This window comes from Myodes glareolus, chromosome 23, assembly GCF_982192425.1.
Source record: "Myodes glareolus chromosome 23, mMyoGla1.1, whole genome shotgun sequence".
NCBI classification, from domain to species: Eukaryota; Metazoa; Chordata; class Mammalia; order Rodentia; family Cricetidae; genus Myodes; species Myodes glareolus.
Window position 1 is genome coordinate 53,911,301 of NC_142048.1, and position 17,151 is coordinate 53,928,451.

At 50.2% G+C, this 17,151-nt stretch overlaps 1 protein-coding gene across 3 annotated transcripts in view; it reads right to left on the reverse strand.

Annotated features, from left to right (window-relative positions):
- The window catches only part of Arhgef10 (Rho guanine nucleotide exchange factor 10), an 85,008-nt gene that overhangs the window by 7,064 nt on the left and 60,793 nt on the right, over window positions 1-17,151 (reverse strand). For all 3 annotated transcript variants that reach the window (XM_048456274.3, XM_048456275.3, XM_048456273.3), the window contains 4 exons: window positions 16,415-16,641; window positions 15,789-15,946; window positions 11,692-11,834; window positions 3,698-3,872 (listed from right to left, as the gene is read on the reverse strand). In XM_048456274.3, the coding sequence (XP_048312231.3) occupies window positions 3,698-3,872; window positions 11,692-11,834; window positions 15,789-15,946; window positions 16,415-16,641 (703 nt within the window). The remainder of the gene's footprint in view (window positions 1-3,697; window positions 3,873-11,691; window positions 11,835-15,788; window positions 15,947-16,414; window positions 16,642-17,151) is intronic.

Below are 17,151 nucleotides of genomic sequence, written 5' to 3' on the forward strand. Positions count from 1 at the left end.
ATGAGCACAGTCCAGCTGAAGGCTTTCCAGTTCACGCTGGTCTGACACCCCTGTCTGTCCCACCCATACATGAGTAAGAAGCAGACTGATGACCTCCCGCATGGAACTAGACCAAGACCTGTGACAGAGGGTCCCACAGGCCGTGTCCAAAGTGGCTTGTATCAGTCCATGTTCCACAGCTGTGACCAAACAGCTGACATTAACAACTTAAGGGTCTGACTGACTTTGGGTCATGGCTTCAGTCCAGGGCTCCACTGCTTCCTGTGGCAAGCCAGAGATACGACAGAAGGGTGTGGTGAGGAGAGCCACTCATCTCAAGGTAGCTGGGAAGGGAATGTGCATGGGTCGGGGATCTCTCCTAAGCACCCCCCATCCCCGGCAACACATCTCTAAGTAGACTCCACTGTCTCTCAACACCTCCAAAGTATGACTCCATCGCTGGATTAGGCCGGAGCCCTCATAAACCATCCCTTTCACCCATGAGCTGTCAAGAGGCATCGTTAGACTCAAACTCTAACACTAAGGGAAGAGAGGTGGTGAGACAGGCAGTCCTCTGGAGAACGGCCCATACCCCACAATCCCATGAATCCAGTAGTGCCAAGGGTCAGGCTTTGCAGAGATGGCTGGGGCAAGCCAATGTTTGGCTAAGTGGAAACAGAAGGCTGAAGAGGGGTAGCACTGGCTACAGGGTGAACGGATAGAAACTCAACTGCACCGTGCTGTGTGGCTCAGCTGTAGAACACTGCACACCCAAGCTGAGTGGTCTCCAAGTGTTTCCTAACCAGAACTGGCTGCCTGCCCAGGAGGGAGGGATCCCCACAGGTCTGTATGGCAAAGGAGAGGAAGTGGGCAAATGTGCGCTTGCATGCTCGCTCGTATGTGCCATGCTTGCCTGAGTCTAGGCACGTACTGCCAGTGGATCTGCTCAGAAGCCAGGTACATCCCACTGTCTCTACAGCAGGAGGAAACCAAGGGGACAGAAGAGAACAGCACAATTCAGTTTTAAAACTGGGTGGACATGGAGGGCGTAAGGAACACCAGATAAAGGAGGGTCGGCGAGGAAGAGCCACCTCACTGTTCACTTGGAGTTCTTGCGGTTTGGTTTCAGTGTATCATGCACAAGGATTAATTTCATAAAATCTCAACCCACAAACCCCACTCACTGACCACTCCTTCCTCTCTACAGCTCTGGCAGAAACTGCAAGGGAATGAACCCGAGGCAGAGCAGGGCCCCTGTGGCAGGGACTGTGGCCAGACAACATTCCTTTGGTTGGTTCTCAGGACTCCAGGAACCATGGCAACCAAGGCAGCTTCCCTGGAGGCCACAGGGTACCGGGTCAGGACCTGGGCGCCAGAAGCCTTTATCACAGAACAACCTAACTCCTGTTTCTTTCCATGTCAACAGAGAGTACATGGAACTCTCGGGCCAGATGCAAGCAGGTGTTGGCAGCTGGTGAATTTGACGTGGTTTCTGTCTAAGGGACAATAGATTCCGACAGCAAACGCCTGCCCAGGTGGCTAATACTTGGAAGAAAACAGTCAGGTCCCCAGCAATATGTTTTGGGAGCCATCCTAATGCTAAGTTGTTTTTATTTTCTAAAAATAGTATGTATTACATAAATCCCAATTTTCCTAACTAAATAAAAGTCTATTAGTATCTTTTTAAAAATGATTAGCAGCCAATCCCGTGGAAGAGAACACCTGGCAGCACCCCTAGATGCCTGTGTTCTGTGGGTCTCAGGGAATCTTTCCTGCTCCTGGCAGCGACCCTAGATGCCTGTCTTCTGCGGGTCTCAGTGAATCTTTCCTGCTCCTGGCAGAACCCTGAGATGCCTGTCTTCTGTGGGTCTCAGTGAATCTTTCCTGCTCCTGGCAGCGACCCTAGATGCCTGTCTTCTGTGGGTCTCAGTGAATCTTTCCTGCTCCTGGCAGAACCCTTAGATGCCTGTGTTCTGCAGGTCTCAGGGAATCTCTCCTGCTCCTGGCAGAACCCTTAGATGCCTGTGTTCTGCAGGTCTCAGGGAATCTTTCCTGCCGCCATATTTCTTGCCTCTACCTCATTATTCCTCATGTCATAGGAAGAGTATGTACTGTTCTGCATTGTGATCCCGGAACAACTGTGCTTTTTCAAGGCATCAAAAATGCTAATTGTGATGGACTGTACGTGTCAGAATTCCCTTAAATTCTCATGTTGTAGGTGATAAAATTAGGAGGTGGTACCTGAAGGAGGGGACAGATTAGATCAGGACACAGTGCAGCATGAGGTTTGGCCTCATGATGAAATCAGCACTGTTACAGCAGGGACTAGCGTGGATGCTCTCTCTGCACCATGTGAACACGGTGTTGTCCATGAACGACCCGTTCTCTCTGCACCATGTGAACACAGTGTTGTCCATGAACGACCCGTTCTCTCTGCACCGTGTGAACACGGTGTTGTTCATGAACAATCTGTTCTCTCTGCACCGTGTGAACATGGTGTTGTCCATGAACAACCTGTTCTCTCTGTACCATGTGAACATGGTGTTGTCCATGAACAACCTGTTCTCTCTGCTCCGTGTGAACATGTGTGAAGGAGCTGTACACAAACAAGAAAGTATAGCCTACCAGGAACCTCACACCTTGATCTTGAACTTCTAGCTTCCAGACTCAGGGAATAGGTGACGCTGTCAGAGGCCTCAGCCTGCAGCCAAGACAGAGGCCAGCAGCCAGCAGCCTTCCCCAGAGCCTTGCTCTCTGCAATGGACACCTTCCCCATCACAATTCACCCAGACTCCCCAACCCACACCACTGGGGCCTCAGCTATCTCTAAAGGACAACAGTCTTTCTCTCTCTCTCTCTCTCTCTCTCTCTCTCTCTCTCTCTCTCTCTCTCTCTCTCTCTCACACACACACACACACACACACAGAGCATCTGGTCTGAGTGTGAATTAGTCACATAACTCACAGCTGCCTGAACAAAGCACTGTACAGCACCCCCAGCCTCCCAGCAGAGACCATTTCCTGGCTACCAATGCACAAGATGTGAGCACTGCCCAGCAGCAACGCCCGTCTATGGTGACTGGCTTGCCTGTGACCCACATGTGAACACCGTCTAACAGAGCACATCCGCTAACCGTTGCCCTGCTCACCTCACTACCCATTGCTTCCTTCCTAACTTCAGTCCATTCCTGTGCTCTCCATCCCCACCTCTCTGTCATACTCTCCCTGCAGCCTGTTAGGCAGGACCCTGAGGACAAAGGGCAGGCAAGACTCACTCAAGCCTCTCCTGCAGGATCACTCTCCCCAAATCCACCCTGGCATGATCTCTCCCTGTTCAGTCTTCAGTGATTTCCTGCAGGACTATGAAGATACCTTGCCTTGTCTCTGGTATCACCATCATATCCATTGTGGCCATTAGTGAAGCCTTTAACATAGTCACAGACAGGCTGCATAACTGTGCATACAAACTATGCGTTTATATACACTGCCCACACACTAACTCACGCCAGGTAGCACACACAATGGCTGTGCATCTACACATGTGGGACATATGTGAATACCCAGGGTCCATGGACTGCACTGGTCGTATGTGCGTGAGCAGCGGCTGTCCCTGTTGTTCCCGGAACTCTGCTGCCCTCTTCCCTTCCTTCTGGGGTACCTGGCTGCAAGCTGTACATGGGAGAGTGACCCTAGAAAACCCTCCCTCCCTCGGAGAGTACCTGGCAACATGCTATGCACGGGGGCATCAATGTTGACATCCTGCAGGTGCTTCAAGGTCTCTGTGTGGAAGAGGCGAAGGGTGGACCCTGAGGTGAAGGCAATCCAAATGCCAACGCCAGCCACAGCCATGTGGGAGATGACCATCCCTTCATCTTGGTGGGCCTCCAGCTGATTCTGAGGAAGCAGAGGAAATGAGATTATACAGGGTATTAGGGGTTCAACCAGAGCTAACCACAGTGCTGGGGGCAAAGATACCACACAACGGAGCTAGGCTGAGTCACTCGTGAGTGTCATGGGGTCCAGAGGAGCTCACACTCATGACTGTGACAGCGCTGATCTCCTATTCAGTCACAGAGTAGCATCTGTGGATACGACGCTCTTGTGGCGTTCCCCTGAGCAGGGGAAAGTGCGGCACAGAACACGGAGCAGCTTTCCATCTATCACGGCACCTCGACAAGCTGAGCAAACAGCTTCACGACATGAAAGGGGCTGGGAAGGGATGGCTGCTGGTCCTGGTCCCCAAGGAGACAGCTCAATGAGCAGCCTGACAAGAGGGTGGTGGGAAGCAAAGCCGTGGGGACCTAGGAGAAAACTGGTCCTTCTCCTACAATCCAGGCAAAGACATAACACAGTTGCAGGGCCGCCTCTCCTATAGCCTGCCTAAAGCAGGCCATCCTGTGGGATCTCCCTAGGACAATACCACACTGTGCAAGGCCCGACTGGCAAGGAACAGCTCTGCAGTCATCCTGAGACCAGCGGGGGTGTGGTGGCCAAAGCCCAGGCAGGGTGCGGTGAGAAGGTCAGGAAATTCACCTGAGAAAGGCAGGAAATTCACACTAAAAGATCAGACTTGTAGGGTTCTCTTAATTTGAACTTAAAATACCCCCTTAGGGGGCAAAAAAAACGAAGACCTGTGTCCTCAGAGAAGAAGGGAGAGGAGAGAGAATGTGACCCCTGCCACAGAGACAATAGACTTGCCAAGGTCATGGAACCCCACACCCTCACAGAGGCTCCCTGAAGGGCTGGGCTGAGCTACACCTACCATTAACTGAATCTCATTTCAACGGAAGATTCCAGGGCAGGAGCACTTTGCTTGTAAACTGCTGGCAGAGCCCAGGTCAGGAGCTGTACAGGACGGGATGTCTCCTGACCTTGTCTCCTTGGCCTGGTTTTCAGGCTCTTTGCTGCCGGCACACACAAACTAGATTGATTTTTAGATATTGATCTTGCCCCCTCTGACCCTGTTGAATGTTTTGTTGTTTTGTTTTTTAATCTGTTAGTGATGTTCCAGATTCCTTAGGGATTCTGGACCCAAGACAATCTCTTAGCAAATTCGTATCCTCCTTTCAACTCAATGCCCACCCAGCCCATCCCCAGCACCTCTAGTAAAGGCAGCAAACTCTGCGTGGGCAGAAGAGGAGGAGGTGGGCCTCTGTGCACCCTTCATAATCTCATTTACACTGCTGCTAAGCTGACACCGTTCTCTGTCCTCTCTGAGCCCTGAGACACTAGTACTGGACTGGCCCTAGACTTCTCTGCGGGCTCATGCTGAGCAGTGTGTCTGACGTTCATGGGATGGCCCCTGGGACAGGTCTTCCTCTGATGCCTTCACAGAGAACAGACATGGGGCTGGTGCTTCTGCCCCTCCCCTCAGGGGCTGTCTGCTTTACCCGGAAGCTCAGACTGCATACTGGGATACTTCCTGGAATGCTGAAGAAGGCTGGTGCCCAGGCCTATGGCCTAAAGTCTCAGTACTGGCGTGGTCTTTAAGGTTCCGAGAGGGAGGGAAACACACACATACACACACACACACACACACACACACTGTACAGTCAGGGCCACAGGAAGAAGCCTGATCAACAGATACCTCTAACTTCATGCATAACTTCCTGCCACAACACACACCTGTGCATCACTGTGATTTAACACACAAAGAAGCAGGAACCTTCCACACAGAGCTTGTGATCCAGATAGGAGAAATCGATGTCACCAGCCCAGGATCCTGCAACTTCTCTGCACTTGAGACAGCTGGAGGTGCCCTGAGCATGATCCAGTGCCAGGGACTAGAGAGGGAGGTGGCTTTGAGTAAGGACAAGCAAGGGACATGGGGTCTAGGAGGGTCAGACTGCTCTGTGTACTGTGTACTGTTCTCACTGACCAGACAAGGCGACTCCTGCCCAGCTTCCCAGGTCAAGAAATGCACATCAACCTCCCCATAGCAGCTGCACTGCCAAGCCTTGGGTGGAGTACGAGGTAGGACATGTCGCCTTGCATTACCTTGTAGTGCTGAAGGAGCCTTCCCTTCCTGCTGTTTGCCCAGTGTTCATGCTGGGTGCGGTGCTGTCTGCAGGGAAAGATGACCTGCTGTGCATTTGGGGTACAAGCCTCCATCACTACTGCCCCTCAAGTAACTGCCCCTGGAAACCTGTGGTAGCTGGGCAACAGGACTTCCAAGGAGGCTTGAAAAAGCAGAAGAAACCTTGGCATGTGAGGTCACATCACTGGAGGACTAAAGAGCAAGGCTCTGCCTTCCCATCCATGTCACAGTGTCTACCCAACCTTCCCTGGAAGCACGTGAGGCCTCAGCTCCAGGGTTTCCAATTCCCAGCAACTTTCTCAATTTGACTCGCAGTCTGCTGTCTGCAGCACTTGAAGGACTGGCAGGACCATCGCAGAGAAGAAAACACATTCATAATCTCTGTTCTGTATTCAAGGTTCCTTGGTGCCCTATGTCACATGGCAAGTGTCATATTCAATAGGGAAATGTGCAAGTCTGCTTTAGGGCACGAGGTCAAAGGTGCTAGCTCCAGTGGACTTGGCTGTTTCCATTTCTGCCTATAGACCAGGAAGCTGGTGTGGGGGGTCCAGACCTCTTCAGAGCCTGTGGGGGCAGTCCAGACGTCTTCAGAGCCTGTGGGGGCAGTCCAGACGTCTTCAGAGCCTGTGGGGGCAGTCCAGACCTCTTCAGAGCCTGTGGGGGCAGTCCAGACGTCTTCAGAGCCTGTGGGGGCAGTCCAGACCTCTTCAGAGCCTATGGGGGCAGTCCAGACCTCTTCAGAGCCTGTGGGGGCAGTCCAGACCTCTTCAGAGCCCATGTACTCAGGTGAAGGCTCCAGGTTCCTGTTATGTGGCTGTTCCTGGCAGCTGTCAACCCTGCTATGTCCCCTCAACCCTCGCCCCCATGGTTCCTCCAGGAGTTACATCTTCTCATTCTGACAATCTCTGTGGTTTCCTCTCCCATGTTGTCCTAGTGAACTCTGCTTATTTTGAAAGGGGTCGTAACGAGGCCCTGGAGTGAGGGCCCATGGCCTGACACACAGACTCAGGGAGACACAATACTTGAACATTACAAGGCTAGTCCAAACCTGGGCATGGGTGTACCATGCCTGCTGAGGAATGGGCAGAAAAGGGTCACCAGAGCTCCACAGCATCTGACACTGTCCCATGGCTGGACACAGCCAGGATCTGCTGTATGGTACCTGGTACTTGGCAGGTATAGAACAGTATTTAGATGCCAGCTGAAGGGCCATACGACACTGGTTCAGTTCTGTGATGCTGGGCATGCTTTCTGTTTAAAAACAAACCAAGCCTAGGACTTTGTGCTGGCTAGTCTCATGTCAACTTTATATAAGCTAGAATTATCTGAAAGGGGGGAACCTAATTAAGAAAATGCCTCCATAAGACACATCTGTGAGGACTTTTCTTAAGATTGATGGGAGATGGCCCAGCGCATTGGGCCATCCCTGGACTGGTGGTCCTAGGCTCTATATGAAAGCAGGCTGAGCAAGCCATGAGGAGCAAGTCAGCAGCAGCAGCAGCTCCTGCTTCCAGAATTCTGCCCTGTTGGAGTTCCTGTCCTGACTTCAGTAATGAACAGCAATGTGCAATGTGGAAGTGTGAGCCGATAAACCCTTTCCTCCCCATGCTTTTGGTCATGGTGTTTCACAGCAGCAACAGAAACCCTAAAACAGGACCCATTTCTTCCCTCCCGGCAAAACCGCTCCTGAGCAAGCCTCAGAGGGTCTCCTAGGTCACAGGGGTCACAGGGATGCGTGTGTGGAGCCCCGGTCTGCACTGCTGGGCTAATTATCCTAGGGAAGAAGCGTGGCTGAAGACCACTGTGATGCTGCTGTATCACCGCCCTACCTGCTCCTTCCATCTGAGTTTAGTAAGCAGCACTACATACGGTGGAAACTCGGGGGCACGGAAAGCGCCTTGGAGTTAAGCAGCTCCAGCAGTGAAGCTGTAACTGTGCCCCATGGCTGTGAAGTTAACATCTACAAACCCCAGAGAAGTCAGCCTGTTCCTAAACAAGGGATAAAAGGCAAGGAGGAGAGCCAGGAAAGAGGAAAGATGACGAGGGGCTGGAGAGACGCTCCGGGACTAAGAATGTCTACCACTCTTGCAGAGGACGCACCCGAGTTTGGCTCCCAAGCACCAGCATTAGGTAGCTTAAACTGCCCACAACTCCAGCTCCAGGGGCTCTACGCCTGTTGGAGGAGGCCACTAGTTTGTTCTCGGCCACTTAGCCCCTAAATAATCACACAGAAACTATATTAATTAAACTACTGTTTGGCCCATTAGCTGTATCTGGCGGGGCTACATGGCTTCTCTTACTCTGCCCCTTTCTCCCAGCATTTAGTTCAGTTCACCCCCTCCCTGCACCTACCCAAGTTCTACCCTATCATGGGCTCAAGACAGTTTTCTTTATTCATTAATGGTAATCACATAATACAGAAGGGAATCCCACATCAGACACCCTATTCTGGTCTCGGTCAGCTCATACACACATGTATACACAGATGCAGAAGTAAAAGGTGGAGAACACAGTTCCTCCACTACGTGACAATCAGCACTAGGAGGTCCTCCCAGGCTCTGCAGGAGGCAGAAGTGTCACCTGAGAGGTGTGCTGCTCAGGGCTGCCAGGATACAGACCCCAAACACGGACACCCTGGTCTATCAACACTCCCCCACTCAGCCCTGCAGCAGCTGTCAAGATGCCTCAGCTTCAGAACCCCCTGTGCAGGAAGGCAGCTCCCTCCAGCAGTAGCACCCCCACTCCAGCTGGGTGAACACAGGTTGAGGTCCTGGGCTGCACCCACATCTCAGCTGTGGTTGCCCACAAAACAGGAACAGCATGAATCTCACTTACCCAAAAAAGCAGGTTTTGCTTCTCTCTATAAATGTGAGTTATTTTAGGCTAAAAACTGCCTAGAGGGGCCAGGACTTGGATCTGGGAGGCTCCACTCTCGGAGCCCTAGTGATCTCGGCACTGCGCCTGTCTGGAGCACGAGACACCACAAAGCAGAGAGGGAGCACTGCCTCACCTTGGAAGCCTTCTAGGGAAGGCTGCTGAGCACCCCTGGCAGTTTTGGATTTTGTTTACAAATGATGATGATCACGCCATTTGGGGAAAAAAAAAGTCTTAAAATAGTGGCATCATGCCTCAGTGTAAAAACAATGGACGACAACAAAACATTAAGATTTCAGTGACTGCAGCTCCAGTGTGCTCTGCTGGATGCAGGCATTTCACCAACCAAGCATCCCTGACTTGGGCCCAGGAGAGATTTCTGTGACACAACGGCTGGGCTGTGGGTGGGCCCTGTGCTACTGCAGATACAGAATCAGCAAGGTGACATTGCTAGTCATCAAGACTGCCCGGTGGAACAAGGCGGCACAGGGTTTGGAACTTTCTAGGAACATTATTTACGAGATGGTGTCACTGGTATCAACAAGGGCTGGGAGGAAGTTGCCATGGTACCTGTGACTGGAAGAGAAGCTTTTATCACAACAGTGGCTCTCAGGTGGATACAAAAGTAACCAAGGTTACCATGAAACTATGGGGGAAACATCTGTCCATGCTTCCTTCTGCCTTTTCTGTGGCCGGCTGGCAGGCTGGGTCTTGGGAACACAGAGGAGCCACCCCTCAGGAGAATCAGAAGGACAGACACTGCATTGAAGAGCTCCAGGGCACACTACAATTCACAGCTCTTGAGATGGGAGCACAGCTAGGTAACTAAGTGCTGAACATGCATGTGGCCTTGGATTCCATCCCCGGTACCCAAACCACCCTGAATCCTCTATACCTGGAGCTTAAATTCCACTCTCTCCTGAGGTGACAGAACGTGACACCAACGTATGTCCTGAAATAGATGTCTGAGCGACATCTAAAAATGTGACACATGAACTCTTAAAGGGCCTGAGGCCCTGCTCTAGTGAGCTGGCAGACTCCACCAGAAGCTAATGGCGATGGTAGTTTGGTCTGCAGATTTCTGAACAGTCATTCAAACATGCCAGACTAAAGAAGCCGCGCCCCAAAGACAAACACTTGTCACCTCTTGTATGGCACTTAAAGGCAATTCTGGGACAGGATTGCTTTGTTGTTGATCTTGTGCTTTTTGGAGACAGGGTTTCTCTGTGTAGCCCTGGCTGTCCTGAGACTCACTCTGTAGGACTCAAGCTGTCCTCTGCCTCCCAAATCCTGGGGTTAAAGGTGTGCACCAGCACCACCCAGCAACATAATTCAATTTCAATGGCTAAAACATCAACATCCATGTGACCTGGGCTTCCACAGGGAAGGGCAGGGTGACAGACAGTAAAAGACAGATGGGGTGACTGGGCATGAGCAGTATAAGACATGTCTAGAAAACGCAAGGGCACAACGAAGAACATACAGATTATATGTCTGTGAGCTGCAAACACACACCGGGGCGTGGGCAGCAGGTGTGACCACAGGCAGGGGTGGTATGTGGACCCGCCCTTCTCCAGTGACTGCCACACAGCCTCCCTGCCTGCACTGGCCGCCTTCCCTGCTATACAGCACGTGCTTACCCAGCTCCCACTGCCGAGGTTTGCGTTGGGTACTTCAGACTACCATTCCTTTGACATGCTGGAGAGGAGAATTTAGAAGATCAGAGGTCCCCCACAGAGAGGAAGAGGAGGGATTTAGAGAGGGAAAGGCTGTGTATGGTGCTGTGATGGGCATGTGTCACCACACATCTGTGTCACCAAAATAACAGCAATGACATGTCAATGCAGGCCCGCTAATGGAAACAAGCAGGACACGTGTGGGTGCTGATGGCAAGAAAGGGGAGCACATGGAGGGCGTACAGTGGGGAGGGAGCAGAGAGAGACGGGAATCTGAACTTTCTGTTCAATTTTGCCAAGAATCTAAAGTGGCTCTAAAAATAAAGTTTGTACACAAAATAGAACCTTGCTGTGTGAGCCACGCTGTCATCACTGAGGGTGTGGGGTGTGTGGCCGTGTACTTCTGTCCTGTGGGCGGCCTCTCAGGCCCTCTTACCCCTCCCTACCAGCGTGCCTGTTCCTCTCTTCATGTCCAGGAAGACCTTGTTGGACACGAAGCATGTTAATTATTGGTCATATGCACAGGAACTATCTCCCTAGATCTGAAATTGAACATACTGGCACATGCGTACAACATTAGGCGTGAAAGGCTAGGATGCTTAAGTCACAGCCTCTTTCCCTATTGTGGCAACTTCTGGTGTCTGGTATCTCGGGAGAGGCACCCTCCCCAGCACAGCGAACCCCACAACAATCCTGTGTTTTGCCCTGTGAGTTTATGACTTCTCCTTTTGTTAAAATTCTAACATAGAGGGAGTTTTCGGTTTAGAAAGCCTGGATTGATCTCCTGAATGTCTGGCTAGTCCTTCCTTCATCTCAGGAATGATACCCCAACCGACTGATGAGAAATGACACTTCAGCCAAGCGCTGATTTTCCATGTGTCCCTGAGGGCTGTTTATATCGAATGTATTTTGAAATCAATGCTTCCACTACTAAGAAGGTAAACACAGAGCGAGAGTGCCCCAGAGAAGAGGTTAGGAAATAGTGAGTTGAATTTTCTAGTTAATCGTATCTTTCTAAGCAAAGCCCCAGAATGCACCCTGTTCCTGCCACTCACACTGCAGAATGCCTGTGCGGCTGGGACACACCCTGTCCAGCAGGCAGTAGCAGATGCATGACAGCACTCACCTCTATAGTGTGCGTCTCCACGCTGGCCATGAACACCTGTCCTCCCGAGGCTGCCCACAGTGCACCTTCTACCAGGAGAAGGCTTCTGACAGGCAGGACACCCAACTTGATCACTTGCTGGGGTTCCGAGTTCCAGGATCCATCTTAAAAGAAAATATTTTTAGTTCTTTGAGTAGGATAATGTTCTTATACACTGCAAAGATTTGTCGCTCGTATTAGTTTAATAAAATGCTGACTAGCCAGTAGCCAGGCAGGAAGTATAGGCAGAGGGACCAGTCTAGGAGAATTCTGGGGAAAGGAAAGGCAGAGACACAGTCACCACCTAGACACAGAGGAAGCAAGATGAGAGAAGGCCTCACTGAGAAAAGGTACCAAGCCACATGGTTAAACACAGACAAGAATTATGGGTTAATTTAAGTTGTAAAAGCTAGTTGATCATAAACCTGAGCTAATAGGCCAAACAGTTTATAATTAATATAAGCCTCTATGTGTTTCTTTGGGAAACACATAACAGCTGCGGGACCAGGTAGGACAGAAACTTCCATCTACAGTTCCTCTAAGCTCAGGTAACTGTGCATGGAGAGAGAGAAAAACAGGACACCACACCTCACTGCAAAAACACAACCAAGTATGTACCACAATGACTGTATTCAACATGGGGTTTTCAGGGGCCCCTGAACCAGTCCTGGCACACAGTGCCTGTAGCATGTGGCAGACGCAGAGGACAACAGGCAGGATGGAACCACCTTCCTATGGCATGTCTCTACCTGGCACATCTCTAGACACATTCCTTGCTTTCTGTAAATTAAATATTAGTTTCTTTATCTATAAGATGGGGAAAGTACTGTCACAAGCCTTGAAACTCGTTTCAAGAACTAAAAATGAGACATAGACATAAACACTCATCGCAGGACGTGTCACATTTCCACAGATCCTGGGGCAATACGTCAGTAATGCGTGAAGTGATCGGTTGCCAGAAGGACCGCATCATTTTCAAAATATCCTACAATCACGAGGAGAACCTGTCTTTACTAAGGTGAAAAGACCAAACAAAACTAAGCCGAAGACCCTGTTCTTCTAATGTCTTCCTTCCTTCCTGACCCCCAGGAAGTCAAAGCTGTATCCCAGAGATCTGTAATGAGTTTTATCATGACTTAAATGAAGTGTGAATCAATAGCATAGCAATTGTAAAGATTGAAAACAAGATTTAATGCAAATTCTAAAGTGGTTGATGTGACTATCCTATAAGTATTTAATTGTTCATTCATTAAGCTCCAGGATTCTAATAGTAATTACATCATCAGTGTGACTTCCCTGTCATGTGTTCTCTCAGCTCTGAGGAAACAAGGTCTCAGCGTTTTCTGTCCTGACCAGAAGCCCTGAGCCACTGGGTGCAAAGTCTTATGAGGAGTGAACTGGGCTGCCAGACAGAGGCAACTGGGCAAGCTGGATTACTGTGGTGTGCTTCTCATTACAATGTATCTTTCGAGAATTCTGCTCAGGCTGAACATTGTTGCAGGATGGCTTTGTACCCCAGTGTGTCTCCCGCCATGCAACAAGTGCACTAGGTTCACAGACAGATGCATGTGTGCACACACATGTGCATCCATGCATGCATGCTCACAAAAATGCAGATGTGCACACAACCACATGCACACAAACATGCATATATCTTCACCTTTCCCTTGCCTGCTCTACCATTCAGACAAACAGACATCCCATGTGGTACTCACAGCCCTTTAAAGCACTGTGGCTCGTACCTGTGATAGAACTTGTATGTGTTCAGAGTAGATACACTGTCCTCTGATGTTCACAGGCTCCTAAAAGCATGGCATGGCATGGCATGGCATAAGAATACAGACCTCTGAAGCAAGACAGCTATGCCTGCAGGCTGCCAGAGGAGTGTGATGATTCCTTTGAAACAGGAACTCCAAGATCAAAGGTGGGATAACACACTTTAGATATTTTACTTTGGTTAAAGTTCGACTTCCAACAATCGGCCTTTGTTTTCTGGCCACCTAAGCAAGCTCTCTTTTCCTTAGATACTGCATTTTTGTCTCCCTGGAAGGGCCTTGTGCAACCTCACTACTGAAAGTGTGTGAATCTGGGCCAATTATTAGCACAACTTCTACCTAGTAAGGCACCTGCACCACAGACAGACTTCTTACACAAGCTAACAATACTGATAACCCCAAGTCTTCACAACCTGAAACATTCCCAGCAAGTTCCAGGTTTCCAAGCCCCACTCCAAAGCAACAGCGCCTCCATGAGGCAAGGGCATAGTCTCCGATCAATCACATCCTCCACCACCAAGAATGGAGGGACAACAGGCTGTGTGTGGACGCTCGTGCCACCTTGCTCTCTACCACCCAGGCCTGCCCACAATGTGCAGGCAGTGTATACACAGCGGGAAGGCTGCGGAGACAGCGGGACTAAAAGAAAGGGCATCGCGGATAGGGAAGTATAGAACAATGTATGGCAATCAGAAGATTCGACAAGAGAAAAACGTATACAAACACTGCTGTGCACAGTGCCTTCCCTAAGAAGGGTAAGCCAAGAAAATAAATTGGAGGGAAACCAAAATAACCGTAAAAGCAGATGGAATAGAAAAGGGACTATCAGCCTTTTAGTGGAAGAAAGGACAGGGGACATGGCTCAGCGGCCAAACTTCTGCTCTACATGTAAGCACAAGGTTCAGCTCCGTCTCCAGCACATTAGACAATAAAGTAAGGCCAAGCAAAATAGAAGTATGCTATAAATAAGTCACTATGTAAGTCTTAATATTATAATGTTTATGCAAAAGTTCACACACACTCAGAGTATGTGACATCACCTTCTGAAATCAACTACGAAGACCTGCTGTATCCCCTGAAATCACCTCCCTTCCAACTTACAAATAATCAATATTCCATGCAATGTAGTCTCCACCAACGAGGGGCCTGGAGAACACAGGGTGCAGAGGTGGGCAGCAAGACCCAGCACCAGTGGACAAAGGTCCAGAGATCCCCAGACTGTTCACCATAGGCAGTACTCTACGGATGGTAAGGAACTCACCAGTCATTTTGAAAGCTCATTAACAAATATTCAGAAAGCACTGGCAGCCGTCAAGGGCAGCATCAGGGCAGGAAACCCCACACCCCATTTTAGTGGCAGTGACTCTGAGACTCCTTAGGAAATACAGAGGGTCAGAAGGCTTTGGATGCATATGCATGGGACCTGAGGCCAGGTGTGCAGGCTCTAGGGCAGACCTGGGCATTTGGTGAGCATGCTAGCAGGAACGAGTCAGCCTCTGGCATTCAGTTTAGCACATCTGTATTATATGCCGCATGAGGGACTGGAGAGACAAGCCTGGCTACCAGCCATGCGGCAGCAACGGCAGTCCCTTGCTGTGGAAGCAACCGCTGAAACTCACGAGAAAAACCAATGAAAGCGACAGTATCATACCCACAGCACGGCAAGTCCCCGAAGTCTGAAGAACTGTGTGGGGTTGCTATATCCTCAGCTGGGAGCACCATAGAGGGACCAGAAAGCCAGGAAGGCGGGAGGGTCTCCAAAGGGGAGCATGTGACCTGGACAGGCCTCTTTCCATCTTTATCAGAGCCCTTTAGGGTGGCTAGTTAAACATTGCCGTGCTGAAGGCCTGGGGGCTGAGGGGCACACACAGGGGCTGGGCACTTCTGAGGTGGGAAGGACAAGGCTTAGTGTTTGAGGCTCTGCAAGGGCAGATGAGGCCAGTCACAACGGTGCCATATGGGAGGATCATAGATGGAGAAGCCAACCCTAGACAGCTACTGCTGCCCCCATGTGAAAGTGGGCTTGAAGGATGCAGGAAGGCTCAGGAGAGCATGGCAGAGTCTGGAGTGCCCACGAGCACTAGGATGGGCCTTTAAGGCTGGCCTGCACTAATCCGAGTCACTGTGGAACAGGAAATCCCTGGGAACCAACTTAAAAAAAAATTCCATGTGCCCATCAGTGCCTTATGGACTAAGGAGCAAGGCACACAGGTTTGGAACTAGAAGACAAGCACCATATGGGGGGGGGGCACGGGGAGACTGACTCCTAGCCAAGGTCAGGGCTGAGTGTGTGTGGGAAGTTACCTGGAGCCTTGGTGTAGCTGGCCACTGACCCATTGACCAGGCCTGCATACAGGCCTTGTGGGGAGCAGGCCAAGCTCATGACGGTGGATTTATCAGGGGTGTAGAAGTGCTGAAGCCTCACTTTCTTGCAGCCCTGACTGCTTTTGTAGATGGAAATGCTGCAAAAGAAAAACATGCGTTAGCATGTTGCCCTCCCCCCCCAACACACACGGGCTACATTCTAAAGACCGCCTGCCGTCATTCTGATTTCATTCTTAGATTAGAGAGAAATTCTGGAACACAATTTATTTTCTTCCTACAGATTTTATAATGTTAGTTTAATTCGTCATTAAGCAGTGTCAATGTTCCAAATGATTACAGCATAAAATATTGGTGCTTCATTCCACAACTGAAGAAGTGGTATGTTTTTAAGAAGAATTAATAAAAACAAATCACTCTGGAGGCAAGCAGTGGGGAGTTTTCCCTTCATCTCTTATCATAATAATTGCCATGCATGTGGCTGACTGGAGGGTGCTGTGACCCAGGAATCCCCTCCCCCCTTACATCTTTCAAGGCTCACACTGCCCCATGTGAGGGTGACCCGGCTTGCACTGAGGACGATCCCTAAAGCAGTGACTGTTCTCTACCTTCCTTCTTCTGTGCCCAGGCAGATGGTGGGCACATGAGATGCTCTCGAGGCCGTGGCCTCTGGGTCCATGGCTTCACTGGACTCCTGGGGCTTCGACTCCTCCGCGGGAATGTACACCATGCACAGGATGCGTGACTCCACGTTGAAGCACTCGATGACTTTGGGGTTGGAACCTTGAAAGGAGACAATGGCGACCTGGCCCATCTGATTGCTACAGCTTCCGATCTGTAGACAGCGTGTGAGAGGGAGAAAGAGTGTGAACTCCCACATACTTCCGGAATTGCTAAACTGTCAGGTCAGGCATGATCCTGGAGACGCAGAGCCCTGACCTATGAAGGTATTGATTTTCATGTGCTGATCATGCTCAGAAAAAGCAAATCAAGTAAAAGGATGCCTAACAGGGTCATTTCTCTTTTCAACGTGTTGAATTTGGCTTTTAAATTTTTCAATACCATGAATACGACTTTATTTTCCAAGTGAAAGTGTACACATCGGACAGCAGACACTCATCCTTTGCACAACTGGGTCTATTCACACATTCATTTTATAAAGTGCCAGAGAGCAAATTAGCGGCAGTGTTAAGTAAGCTGGCAGGACGGTGCAAGAGCGCTCAGCCTCAGTGAAAAAAGCCTTTCAAGAGGCGTGGAAACTGAAAAGAAGACAGCCCAAAGCAGGCCATCCCGGGAAGCACAGTGCGTGCTGCCAAGCAGCTCCGGGATTTCGGATTTCTGCAAG